This window comes from Salvia hispanica, chromosome 4 (assembly GCF_023119035.1).
Source record: "Salvia hispanica cultivar TCC Black 2014 chromosome 4, UniMelb_Shisp_WGS_1.0, whole genome shotgun sequence".
NCBI classification, from domain to species: domain Eukaryota; kingdom Viridiplantae; phylum Streptophyta; class Magnoliopsida; order Lamiales; family Lamiaceae; genus Salvia; species Salvia hispanica.
The window spans coordinates 26,373,564-26,387,052 of record NC_062968.1 but is presented as its reverse complement, the minus strand read 5'-3'; the positions used below and the strand labels follow the sequence as shown (position 1 = coordinate 26,387,052).

General features: G+C 32.5%; 1 protein-coding gene and 1 long non-coding RNA gene across 2 annotated transcripts in view; one reads left to right on the top strand and one right to left on the bottom strand.

The window, feature by feature from the left end:
- LOC125223634 (late embryogenesis abundant protein D-34-like) overlaps window positions 1-12,629 on the bottom strand; it is a 67,944-nt gene extending 55,315 nt beyond the window's left edge. The window contains exon 1 of the mRNA XM_048126872.1: window positions 12,288-12,629. Within this exon, the coding sequence (XP_047982829.1) occupies window positions 12,288-12,596 (309 nt within the window). The 5' untranslated portion in view covers window positions 12,597-12,629. The remainder of the gene's footprint in view (window positions 1-12,287) is intronic.
- LOC125223635 lies at window positions 6,922-8,210 on the top strand. Its single transcript, XR_007176751.1, has 3 exons — window positions 6,922-7,037; window positions 7,183-7,279; window positions 7,926-8,210. It is a non-coding gene; the product is annotated as an uncharacterized LOC125223635 (long non-coding RNA).
- Window positions 12,630-13,489: the final 860 nt, after the last annotated feature.

The following is a 13,489-nucleotide window of genomic DNA, read 5'->3' as shown; positions in this document are numbered from 1 at the left end:
TTAGTATTCTCTAAGTTATTAAATCACTATAACTATGCAATTTTCGTATTGCAAGAAATAAAATATAATTAGAAATTTACTATTTTTTTAAATTGGAATTGTAATTAATCTACCAACATCTGCATCTTGAAAATCATGTTACTGGTCCCCTATTATCAATGTTTTAAAAACCGGATCAGCAAGCGAACCCGCGTCATTACTGGTTCACTGATTCAACCGGTTCATTGGTCGAACCATTGGTTGGACCGAAATATTGTTTATATATATAGATATATAGGGGTGCGTTAAAATGACAACACTTCTTAAAACAACACAATACCATCATTCTTAGCCAATCATTTGTACACGTGGACGAATAATAAGCTGTCATGTAGCAATAAAAAAAATGCTCAAGTATAAAAATCTCGGTCAGCAATATACAACTTTTTATACAACAATTTTTTCTCGGCCAACAATATCCAACACGCTATACAACAATCTATAGATTGTTGTGTAGCGTTTATAATATTGTTGAATATGTGGTGTCACGATGTCACTTTAAGAGGTGTTGTCCTTTTAACACAAACCTAGATATATATATATATATATATATATATATATATATATATATATATATATATAGGGGAGCACTAGGGCGCATCCTTAATTAGAGTGCTAACGTACATCCAACCACGTGCTGCCATGTGGCACGAAAAATGCAATATTGTATATATAAAAATGCAATACACATTTGTGAAGTTGTTCATGCATTTTCGCAGATTGCATTTTAGTTATAGGAAAATTGCATTTTTTATTGTTAAGTTTTGCATTTCACATAAATTGCATTTTTTATTGTTAAGTTTTGCATTTTCACATATATAAATGCAATCCGTATAGATATAAAATGCAAATTAAACAGTCAATATCAAAAATGCAAAACTCAACAATAAAAAATGCAATCTTCATATAACAAAAATGCAATCTGTCGAAATTCATATTGCATTTTTCTATATATAATATTACATTTTTCGTGCCACGTGGCAGCACGTGATTGGATGTACGTTAGCACTTTAAAATTAGTTAGCATATTAGTACATCCCTATATATATATATATATATATAGGATCATGATCAATTGAGATTATTTAGGCTAATTGAGAAATGAGATGCAATATCAGCCACTCATTTTTATTAAATGAGTGGTCCAGATTTTGCCACACAATAAATATTATTAGATTAATTTAATATGAAAGGGTAAAACTGTCTTTTCGCGTTATAATTTAGGGTTCTTCTTCATCTTTCATCTTTGATCGGCAATTCTGCTGAGATTTCAACGATTGAATCATATCTCTCATTAAATCTATTTTAACGATTTATGATTCAATTGATTTGCAAAATTAGACCCAGACGGTTTCAACGATTTCAACGATGCCTGATTTCCGATTCAATTTTCGAAAAACAGACGACCTGTTCGACGGATTTCTTTGTTGATTTTGACATTTTTCGTCGATTTTACCGACTTTGATTCTGTTTTTATCCTTTATTTGTTGATGCCCAGTCGAATTTGTTCCTAATTAGTTTTTTTTTCTCATCTTTAGGTTCGATTTCAGTTCGTAATCAACAGCTAAGTGTTATTTGATGGATTCTTCATCTTATTCCGAGTCTACGTCGACGAATGGTGGAGGTAGTTTGGTTTGATTTTCATTAACATGATTTTTTTGTGTTTTGTTGGTGATTTATTCTCTGTTGACATGACTTATGTTGCTTGATAAATATTATGTGTTGTTGCTATGCTCTTTGTTGATTTTCTGTTTTATTAACATTATTTTGTTGTGTTATGTTGTTGATTTATGCTCTGTTGACATGATTTATGTTAAATATTCATTATGTGTTTGAATTGGTGTATTCTAATTAAACTGGACATTTTGATCCTGGTAATTTGAAGCATGTTCTGATATTTTGGCTTACATAACTTATAACAATTGTGTAAGAATTTTACAAGAGTGCAACCATCTCTTTAGAGATAACTATAGGGGTAATTTTCTGCTTTAATTGAAGCTACTTGAGAAATCAGCTCATTAATTTTTTACCGAGGAAATAAACGTTAGTCTAAGTAGATCAATCTTTGGTTGGATTTTCTTGAATGTAAAAGTCCATATGATATAACCATGATGAGAGTCCTTAACTTGACATAAAAAAATTGGTTAGTTATTGATTTAACATTTTTTGTTGTTTTGTTTTGATTTATCTCAGGCATGATTTGAAAATCTTTGCCCCAGGGTTTATTTACTTGGTAAATATTTGTTGTTTTTAAATGCCTTTTTGGACTTTTCCTGTTTCATTAACATTATTTTGGGGGTTTATTTTTGGTGATTTATGCCCGTTGACATGATTTTTTGTATTTTAATTTTTTAAGGGCATCGTTTTAATTGGTGTATTCAAATTTAAAACTAAATTTTTTGATCTTGGTAATTTGAAGATTTTTGATATATTTTTACATAATTTTAAAAATTTTCCCTGGAATTTACAAAAAAAACTATTTAGAGATAACCAAGGGGGAAATTTTCCGAAACCCCCTTGATTTCTTTTTGGGGGACAAAACCCAGACATGTTTTACGATGGGGAGGTGGGGGTTTTGTTGATTTTCATTAACAATTTTTGTTTTATTTTTGGTGTTTTAGCTTTGTTGACATGATTGAAAACCCAATTGGCCATGATTTATGTTCTTGGTAAATTTCTGTTGTTGTTATCCTTTCTTTAGGAAATTCCCTTTTTAACATTTTTTTTTGTTGTGTTATGTTGGTGTTTTAAACTCTTGGGACATGATTTACTTTTTAAAATATTCTGTTAATTTGGGTTTTTAATTTTTGATGTTTTTAATTTGGACTTTTGACCCTGGTAATTTAAAATGTTCGGAATTTTAACCCCATTTTCTTATCCAATTTCTAAAATTTTTAAAAGGGATTAAAATTTTTTTGGAATAACAAAAGGGTTTTAAATGTTGTTGATTTATCTCTTTACATGACGGAAAATCTTTGACATGATTTATTTTCCTTGGTAAATTTTTTTGGTAAAGGTCTGTTTTTCCCAATTGCAAAGCCTGAGGAGGCCTTATGAAGGAAAAAAAATTTTTTCCCCTTTGGGGAAAGGGAAATTTTCCCTTTTATGAAAAGTATCCCTTGGGGGGTTTTTTTTTGATTTTTAAAGTTTTAAAATAGGTCTAGTGGTGGTGTTATTATTTTTGATGTTGTTTGCAAAGAAAGGTTTCATACGGTAAATATATTATGGACTAGTATTGTTGAAAAATTGGTGTAAAAATCATAAAGGGTTTTAAAGGGAAAGGTTCCATTAAACATATGGGACCCAAAATTTCTTTGGAATTTTCCATTTTCTTTAAATGAGAACAACATTTTTTTTAAGAAAAACAGGATTTTTGAGGGATAAAAGGGAATTTATTTTTGAGGGATAAGAGTTGTCGGATGTTTAAACAATGCCTGGAGAATGGGGGAGGCCAAATTTTCCCTTGCTAAAAAGAATTTCCTTTACGTTCCCCGAAAGATTAAAAGGAGTCATATGAATGGGGGTTAAACCCTTTTTTTAAGGGTGTGGTTATCTATAAAAACCTTTCTTCACCCTTTTAAACAAAGATGTCAACAATTTTCCCGAGAAATAGTTGGAAACCGGGTTTTTAAAAAGTGAATTACAAAAGGCAGTTCATGGTCCCCCGGTGATGAAAATCGCCAAAAACAGGGGGTTATTCAAACTATTTTCTATGATATTTAAGGTTAAATTTTTAGATGGGTTTTTTAAAATTTAAGGAAAATCTTATATAGGTTGTTGACATCTTATATGGTCTTTTTAATTTTATAGGGGTAAAAAGTTCTAACAAAAAAAAATGACAAACTGCATTGCAAACAAAAGTAGGGGGTTCTTTGGTCTTTTCCAGGCCTTTTTAAAAATAAAGATCATTTGATTGCTTTGGATAATTTGCTTGGGGGTATTGGTCCTCAAATTTTTTAAAAGGGACCTTAGACCCTTGCCCATTGAAAAAATGATTCAATCTTTTAACATATATGGGAAATTGTAAACAAGAAATCCCCCAACATGCCCCGGATGTGGTTAAAATTAAAAGGGGGGTGCAAAGAAAAGGGGAAAACGGGGTTTAAAATCAAGAAAAAAATGAATTGAAAAAGCAAATAAACCTCATTTTGGTGGAAAGTGTTAAAATTACGCCCTTAATTTTAAAAAGGCTACGGGGAAAGGAGATATGATTTTTTTTTTAGTTGTTGACATAGACTACAAATTATTGACATTTTCTTGTTAGTTGTTGATATCGATTTTACCATTTTCCATTTTATGATTCCTTTTTTAAATTTTTTAAAGTTTTTTTTTTCGAGTTTACCCCTTTAAAAAATTTTTAAGATTAAAAAGGTTTTTTTTTAGTACAATTTGGGACTCCTTTTTTTGCTTTGGCTCCATCATGTTTTTAAGGTGAAATTGAAAATTAAAAATCATTTAATAGGCCATGTCAACAACTAATATAATTATGTCAATTATGGCCTTCGCGGTAAACCCTATACATCCATATCGAACTACGGTATATATCGGGTCAACTATATATACGGCCATGTCAACAACTAATATAATTATGTCAACTATGGTGCATCGTAATCGGCAAACCACATTTAAAAAAAGGTACATTCGGGGTCAATATATATCGCCATTAAACAACTAATAAAATTAAAATTTTTCAACGGGGGGGGCCCCAATCTTTAAACCCTTTCCAAATATGCCAACTACGTTTTATGGTTTAAACTATATATCCCCCATCTCAACAACTAATATAATTATTCAACTATGGTACTTTGGTCAACCACATACCACCATTCAACTATATTTCAAGCCATGTCACCTACACGAAAACCATGTGAACAATACATAAAAACATGTTGACAACAATTGTAAGTAATTTAAATCATTATTATCATGTCAATTAATATAATTATTCAATTTTAATTTTGTTAATATTTTTTTCCCAAGTTGTTAAATTTTTTTAAAAAGTTTTACATTTTTTATAGGTTCGATATTTCAATCAAGTTTTTTAATTTCAATACAATTTGTTGAACTTATTAACATTTGTTATAACTGAAAATTTCAAAATTTTAATGCATAATAATCATTTTAAAACCCAAACCAAAAATTTTTGGGGAACACCAAAAATTAAATTTTTTGTTCCCTTTTCAACCTTTAAAAAACTTCTTGTATTTGTTGTTTAGCTTATACAATTTGTCCTGTTTTCTTCCATCCAATCATGAGCTAGTTGAAATTGGGGATTCCCCCTGGGTTTTTGTAAATTGATCAATCATCGTGGAAATATCTTTGAGTATTTGGGTAATCTTCGGACTACGCGGAAAAAAACCCATATCCCAAACACCCCGCCCTTTTTTCCCCAAAATAGGTCTCCATGTGCCTCTCAAATGAAAACCCATTCCCTTTTTGTTTGGGTTGTTTCCCTTTTTAAATTAGAAAATTAAGAAGATTGTTTTTTATTTTCCCCAAAGATCTAGCAATTTTTTCTCTATAAATATGCTTTAACCTATCTTTTCGAAAAAATATAAATAACTAAATTAAAAATACAAGTACCCAAAGGGATTTCAACACAATGTAGAGAATATGTCTTTTTAGATAAAAAACATACGGGCGAATATCAAAGTCATAATTTTTTAACGGGTTTTGTATCTTTTAAATGGCTTTATATTTCCCAAAGATGTCAAAGATGTTTTTTTTATAAAATCTAAATATAATGGTTATTCCGACAAACGGGGAAAAGTTAAGACTAAGGGAAAAATACAATTTAACCATAGAATACTTGTTCATATTCTAACATGATATTTTATTTTTTGATCTTATTACCAAAACAATTTTTTTTGGTTGAAATCCGGGCTTTTTTTTAAACCCCATTTTTCTATCTAAAAAAAAATTTCTCCTTTTAAGGCATCCCCCAATTTTCCCCCTTTTTTACATTGAAGTTCTTAAACCTTGTCGTAAACCCCTTACGGTTTTATCTTTTCTTTATATTTCCTAAACCAAAAAATCCGCCGATTTCTCTATCTTCTTTCCAACAAGATGGTCACTTTTCCCTTTTCAAAATTAATGGAAATGTCCGAGGAAAAAAAGGGCGTTTTTCTTGTGTAACTTGTCTAAATAAAACAGAAACACAAAGATGGGCACTTTTTCCCTCCCAATTTTTTTTTCAAATTTGAGCCCCATATTTTATTTAACCCAATTGAACTTTCCCCCGTTTTTCCGATCATCAATTATTCCCCCCAAACCAGTTTTACCATTCCACATGTTGATTTCTCAAACAATTTTTTGATTCTAGTAAGACCAAAAAAATCCCTTGAAGCTCTTCCCCCGGGTCCTTTAAAATAACATCTTCAACATCCATGATTCAACTCTTTCTCATTTCCCCCCCTTTTTGCATTAACAAAATACATCCCCCTTTTCACTTAAAACCTTTTAGATAGATTTCGGCAATAAAAATGCTTTTTTCCCTCCTTTACACTTTTCTTTTGATTTTTCTTAATAGAATTAACTCATCCCATCCCGAGATATTGAGGTACTCCTTTTTTTTGTATGTTTTTTTGGTTTTCGGTTTTTAAAAACAAACATAATAAATCTATATCAATTATCAAATATCATAAAACTTTCAAATATATATATATATATATATATATATAGGATTTTGATCAAAACAAGAATCCCATTAAATCAAGAAATACAGGCCGATTTTAGACCATAGGATTAGACATTTTAATCTTGAGATTAGAAGATCTGATGGCTCCTATAATTTCTCAATTAATTTTATATTATTCATTTAAAATCCTGAAAGGTTAATAATGTCAATCATGTTCATCCGTTTGTTGTTGCAATTCCTATAATCATGCACGTTTCTCTTTCTATTAACAAATCATTGCGTGATTTTGTAGTTAACATTCATCATCTTCAACTTTTGTGGTTTTTTCCATCTTCTTCATCCATCGCCGTATCTGTCACCGGTAATTTCTGTTTTTAAAATTATCTCATCTCCTAATTAATTTCGTTAGTCGGTTGTAATTTTGAAATCTATAATTCAATTTCTTAATTTTGATGGATTATGTATGACGATTTCATAACTTACAATTGTCGTCTTTTTTTCCGTAGATTTTATGCAGCCTATCTCCATACATGGAAACCGTAATATGCCCTAATTCGTTTGGAGACAATCAACCATCCTTCGATGACGTTGTAGAGAATACAGGTTTTGTTGATAATTATTTTTTTCTTCAGTCTTCGATCCATCTGATCAGATTGGTTGTGAATTTAGTCACACCAATGTTCTTTGTCATTTGCCATCATGTTTTCATTTCGTTTTATGGAAACTGTATGTTTATAAAATCACAGAATTGGTGGTACTTTTATTAGTTTGGCATGCTACAATTACTCCTTTTGTATGACCCATTTGTATTGTTATTTTTTGGGTTTGTGTCATTTATCTTGTATCACTCATTTTTATCTTTTGTATGACGTGTTGTATGATATGCTTCAGTTATGCCTAAGTATGATCTACGTGGTTTGTCAACTGTAGTCATAATTTATAGCATTTGTATAATTCGTTATCAATCATCAATTTTTCAGTATAATGAATTGTTGTTGGAATATTTTGTCTTTCTTCATCGACAGTTTTAGGGATGTTGTAATTATGACTTATTTATGGTGTTATAATGACATGTTTTTGTATGACATATATTTGCATTTAGTATTACCTATTATCATTATCACTTATTTTGTATGAGTTTATTATGTCATCTTTTCTATTATGCTTCGTTGTGCCTTTGTTATGATCTATGATCATACTAAATCCAATAGGTGGAATATTTTGTATTTACTTCATCGTCAGTTTTTAGGAGCGTTGTAATTTAGGAGTGGAGAAGGCTTTGAAGCTTAAGAGCAAGCGTTTGCGTCAATGCAAGAAATGCCAGGAGTGGCGTCACCACGATTCAAGGAATTGCAACAAATTCAAAGAGAAAGAGCAACGACGGTCTAGAAGAAATTCTGAAGTTTGACACTATGTATTCTCTTTTTGAACTAACATCAGTTTAATTTTCATTTTGGACGCCATTTTTCTTGCATTGTCAGGTTGTTTGATATGAACATTTACTTCAATTTGTTTGATACGAACATTTCGATCAGATTTGTATGATGCATTCGGGTACTCCGTAGTATTATATAATGACTCAAAAATTGGATTATTATGACACAAATTACCCATAAGATGAAATGCTATAGTTATTTTGTTGTTATTGTTAAAATGACTCAATGTTCCATTCAGTATGACGTATCTAAAACCTGGATGTATTCCGTTGTACGGAATTCAATTTAAGTCCATATGTAGATAACAATATATTGAAATGACCCAAATATACACTTAGTATGACACAGTGTAAACATTATGTCATGGTTTGGTATTTCGACCATACAAATCAAGGGGATTGCAATACCCTTAACGATTTGATTTTTAGTCAAACGATTGATGTACTATTCAATATTTGCACTACACCCAAAACATTGTTTGCGCAATTTCAAAGTAGGATTTGATGTACACAAAATTTGACATTAATACAAAATCATACATAGGGCATGTCTAGGTCATTGTAAGTGTAGTTTTCCGTCATGTTAATATTGGATGATCCAAAATGAAAGAGCTTGTTTAACCTTGTCGACTGTCATGCCCTCTCCCGTTTCATTCGAACTCCTCTCAATTGTTGGATCTGCTATTTTGGAAGGCAAACATCAATAGGAAAGGTGTGTCAAACGAAAATTAGACTATAATCTCGAATAAAATGAACAGATATTTTAAACAAAATACTTTTTTTTATTGTGGTTGGTGCGGTAGCTTCTTCTTCACAACAACCCTTTTATATACTAGTTAACAACATACCAAAACAAGATAAATTTACGTTAGTTTCAATTGCACATTCTGGAAGTCAAACGAATTAGAAACACTAATTAACATTTTCCTTCATACTTCGATGTTCCAGCTAAACGAATGTTCACCATTGTCGGCGAGAGGATTGTTGTTGATTTGAGTAGCGAGGTAGACTAGATAGGATTTTTGGACGCCGATTTGTGTTTTGCTGGAGTGGTGGATTTGGGGAGATTGGATCAAATTCTGCTTGATTTGGGGAATAAATGACTAAAATTTTATTCTCTCTCACTTAATAAATGGCATAGGTAACGAAGTTGTAGAGTATGTAGTTAGTTATCCCATTAAATCCGCCCATATGAAACGGCAATGACGGTTCCACCAATTTGATTTGTCAAAAATACCCTTCACATGACGCAAATTGATCTTACTATGACACAAATTTTACAAGATATAAAACAGATCGTGGTCATTCATTTACAGATCTGACGACCGTTTTTTGGGCTGTATTTTGGTACTTAAGGCTTTCTTTTGATAGATTAAAACCCTATATATATATATATATATCAACTCTCAATAAATAAAACTACTTTTTGGTATATAAACATATGGAAAATAATAAACAAATAGTTTGACACATTATATAGCTCCCCTACCTAACATAAAGCTACACCTAAAGTGTGAAACCCTTTTCTGAAATGACCGAAATTAGTCGAAATGAAATACACCTCCCACTCCTTGCGCATGTTTCAACTAAAGTGACTTCTCAATTCTCAATCACCTCTATATATATCTCATTCTTCTTAAAATTCTTTTACATGTGTGCCAATCTCTCACACGACATCGACGACGCCGCTGATGTTGTTATTATCTTCTTCGCGCGTTGTTTTTTGTTATTGTTATTGCCTTTCCTAAGTTTCTAAAACCGTCCCTCCTTACGCGATCATCCGTGGCGCAGTTTTTGTTATTGGCAGTGCTGCGGTGCGCCAAATCGAGAAAACAGAGGAAGTTGGCCTTTGAGCAGAACTCGGGGAGATGCGACGAAAGCGAGCTCTCATCGGCAAACTTAAAATGTGATCGCATTGTTGTTTTAGTCATATAAAGGAGAGTGAGAATGTTGTTGGTGGCTTGATTCCGGTTGGAGGCAACACCTTTTTATAGAAGAGATGAATATCTCTATAAAAAGGTGTTGCCTCCAACCGGAATCAAGCCACCACCAACATTCTCACTCTCCTTTGTATGACTAAAACAACAATGCGCTCACTTTAGATCACTTTTTAAGGTCGCCGATCAGAGCCCGCTTTCGTTGCATCTCCCCGAGTTCTGCTCAAAGGCCAACCTCCTCTGTTTCCCCGATTCGGCGAACCGCAACACTGCCATAACAAAAACTACACCATGGAGGATCGCGTAAGGAGGGACGGATTTAGTAACTACGGGAGGGGCAATAACAATAACATAAACTACGCCGCAGAGGATCGCGTAAGGAGGGACGCTTCTTGATTTTGGAGTGATTTGTGCAAGAGTTGGAGAAGCTACATTACTAGTTGTTTGGGGAGTTTCATTAGAGAGAATTGAATAATTGAGAAAAGAGAGGTGGTGGACATTATTGGGTGAGGTGAATCATCAGAATAACGAGGCAACAAGAGCACTTTCTGGAAGGGTCTCATTTTCCATGCCTTCATTTGGCCACTAATTGTTAGGCCTAATTTATATTGGCATATATGAATTGCTAATGGTGCTTAGGAAATCATTATTCGTTTATATATTCAATCTTTGCTTTTTCTTATTAATAGTAATACCGATTTTTGTTGAATTTCAATGTCAGAAAACTAGTACTAGTATTTGGTAGTTGCTCATATATTTATAAAGTGATTCGAGTATATTTATTTGTTTAGACTTAAGATGACCACAATCCCAAATAAATGAACTCAATTCTCACCCAAATCAACAATAGATCGAAGAAAAAGAAAATGAAAAGAAGTAATTTGACGTGCCAATTCCTAGTTCTAAATGTTTGGGCTTCGGGTCATTAGGTAGATTTTGTTTGGATTAATCTGTTTGGGTGGTGCTCGAAATTTTCGGGATAGCTCGATCTGACACGAAAATATCCGGGTTCAGGTTTAAGTAGACTGTGTTCGAATTATCAGGTTCAGGCTTGGGTTTTCGTGATCAGGTATCCAAAACTCTCAGATCAAGTACCCGTGAGTAGCCGATTAGAGAGCCCTAAATTCTTGGTTGTTATAGCAAGGGTCATATCTTGATTAAATTTGTGTATGTTTTTTGTTCTTGTGGTTTTTGGAGAATTGGATGTTTGATCTATGTGTTTGTGTTGTTGATTGGAGTGAGAGATTCGATTTTTATTTCACTTCTGTTGTCTTGTCTTGTTTCTTTTAAAAAATTTAGGATCAACCATAATTTATGCCCACAACTTTCAACCCTTTTAGAGAAAACGCACTTAATTTTCATTTTTAGGTTCGTTCAACTCCTGGATTCTACAATATAAATCGACTATTTTAAATGTTTATCAAACTTTTCCGAGGCGGGGATTTTTTTTTTAATTTAATATATAGAATTATTTTATATGCCAATGGTGGATGGTTTTGTAACTTTAGGAAAGTGGACAAAAAAAGCATTCATCCTTTTTCAATTTTAATCGATTAATTGCATTGATTTTAATCTTATCTTTTAGTTTTATCTCTATCCCTTTCTTGTCAAGTGTCGGCCAAATTTGGAAACCACCATTACAAAAAGAGGGGAGTCAGTTTAGGCAAAAAAGAAAACATTGATTAAAATTTATTTTTAAAATTTTGAGTTTGAAATTCAAATAATTAAAATTATTTGAATCGTACCAACTCCTCGAGTTCGGCCAGCCAAACCTATCGGATTCTTTAACCTATCTTCAATTCATCACCTCCACAATTAATTTTAATTATATTATTAATATTAAGATAGTTTATACATGTAATTAATTTTATTTTAATTTAATTAAATTGAGATGGAATTATATATATAAAAAAAGATACATTAACGTCAAGAACATAAAAAAAAAAAAAAAAAAACAATAATATCTTCGTTCGTTAAAAATAAAAACTTTTGAAACGATATGTATTTCTTTTTTGGTCGGGTTGAGATTCATACTCTCGTCAATCGACCTTACAAACGCGTGGAATACCACTGAGCTATTGTGTGGTGGTGAAACGATATATATTTTAATACACAATTGATAAGTAAGAGAAAACTAAAAGAAAAAATGATCGAAGTATTGTAAGTGAATAATGAGTCTCAGAAAAAAAGTACTCCCTCCGTTCCAAGGAAGATGACCCTTTTCTTGGACGTTAATTACTTGTCCGCCGATGGATTCGGATATGAGGCGGTGGCCGACGACGGTGGTCTCTGCGATTTCGGTTCCGCTGTCCTTAACGGCGTCGGTGATGTCGTCGTGGCGGACTAGGCCGTGGTGCTCGTTGTGGTCCGCCGCGGATTTCATGACGGCGGCCATCCCGCTCTTGGGGATCCACCCGAGTACGCTCTTCTCCGCCGCCTCCACCGTGGCGGCGTCTTGCGGCGCTATGGGTTTGGCGGCTAGCTCGCCGGAGACGTTGAAAACGTCGCCGTATTTGATGGGCTTCTCCTCCTCTTCCTTCTTATTCATTCTCACTTTATTAATATTGTTTAAATTAAAGGCTTAATTTGGTGGTGTTTTTAAGGGGATTTTGGCGGTGGAGTTATACACTTGTTAGCTTTGTTCGACTTGCATGTGGCATCGTACTAAGGATTTTACAAATTGGCTTGCCAAATTAATTTCTTTTTATTTAATCTGATTTATAATGCATACTTAAATTCATATAAATAGATTGCTTATATGTGATTGGGTGTACTGGTCATTGGGCTATGTGATTGGGTGGGCGGGCCTGTTTAGATTATTATTGGCCTAGCTATTGGGCCTTTATCAATCACAGGCCCGTCCTCTGCTATTCATGTTCAAAAGATAGGAAAATGTCATTTGAAGCAAGTAGTGTAACTAGGGACGTCAATATAGTCCGTAACTCGTGAGCTGGTCCGAATAGCCTGTCAAATTTATAGGGTTAGGGCTGGAAATTTCTAGCTCAACAAAATCAAAAACCGATTAGCCTGCACCCGATTAACCCGCAACCCGTTAGGGCCAGACTCGAAAATCCGATGGATTGGCCCGAAAACTCGATAAAAATTCTATTATTCTATTTCTTGTACTCCTAATTCGATACTTCATTGATTAATTTTAAATATAAAAAATATCTTTCAATTTTATATTAAATATACAAATTATATATTAAATATTTATTAATAATAATAATTGATAAATAAATTAAAAACTTCAAATTCACTAAAAAAATATTTAAATTTCTAAAACATTCATTAAAATTCCATGAAATATCTCAAATATTAGTATTTGATCATGTTTATAATTGAGTTTAAGCATATATCTCAAATATACCATAATTAAAGGTCTTACATTGTAACGCCCCACTTTTTTGAACCCTAATTTTCGAGTCATAAGATTTTTGC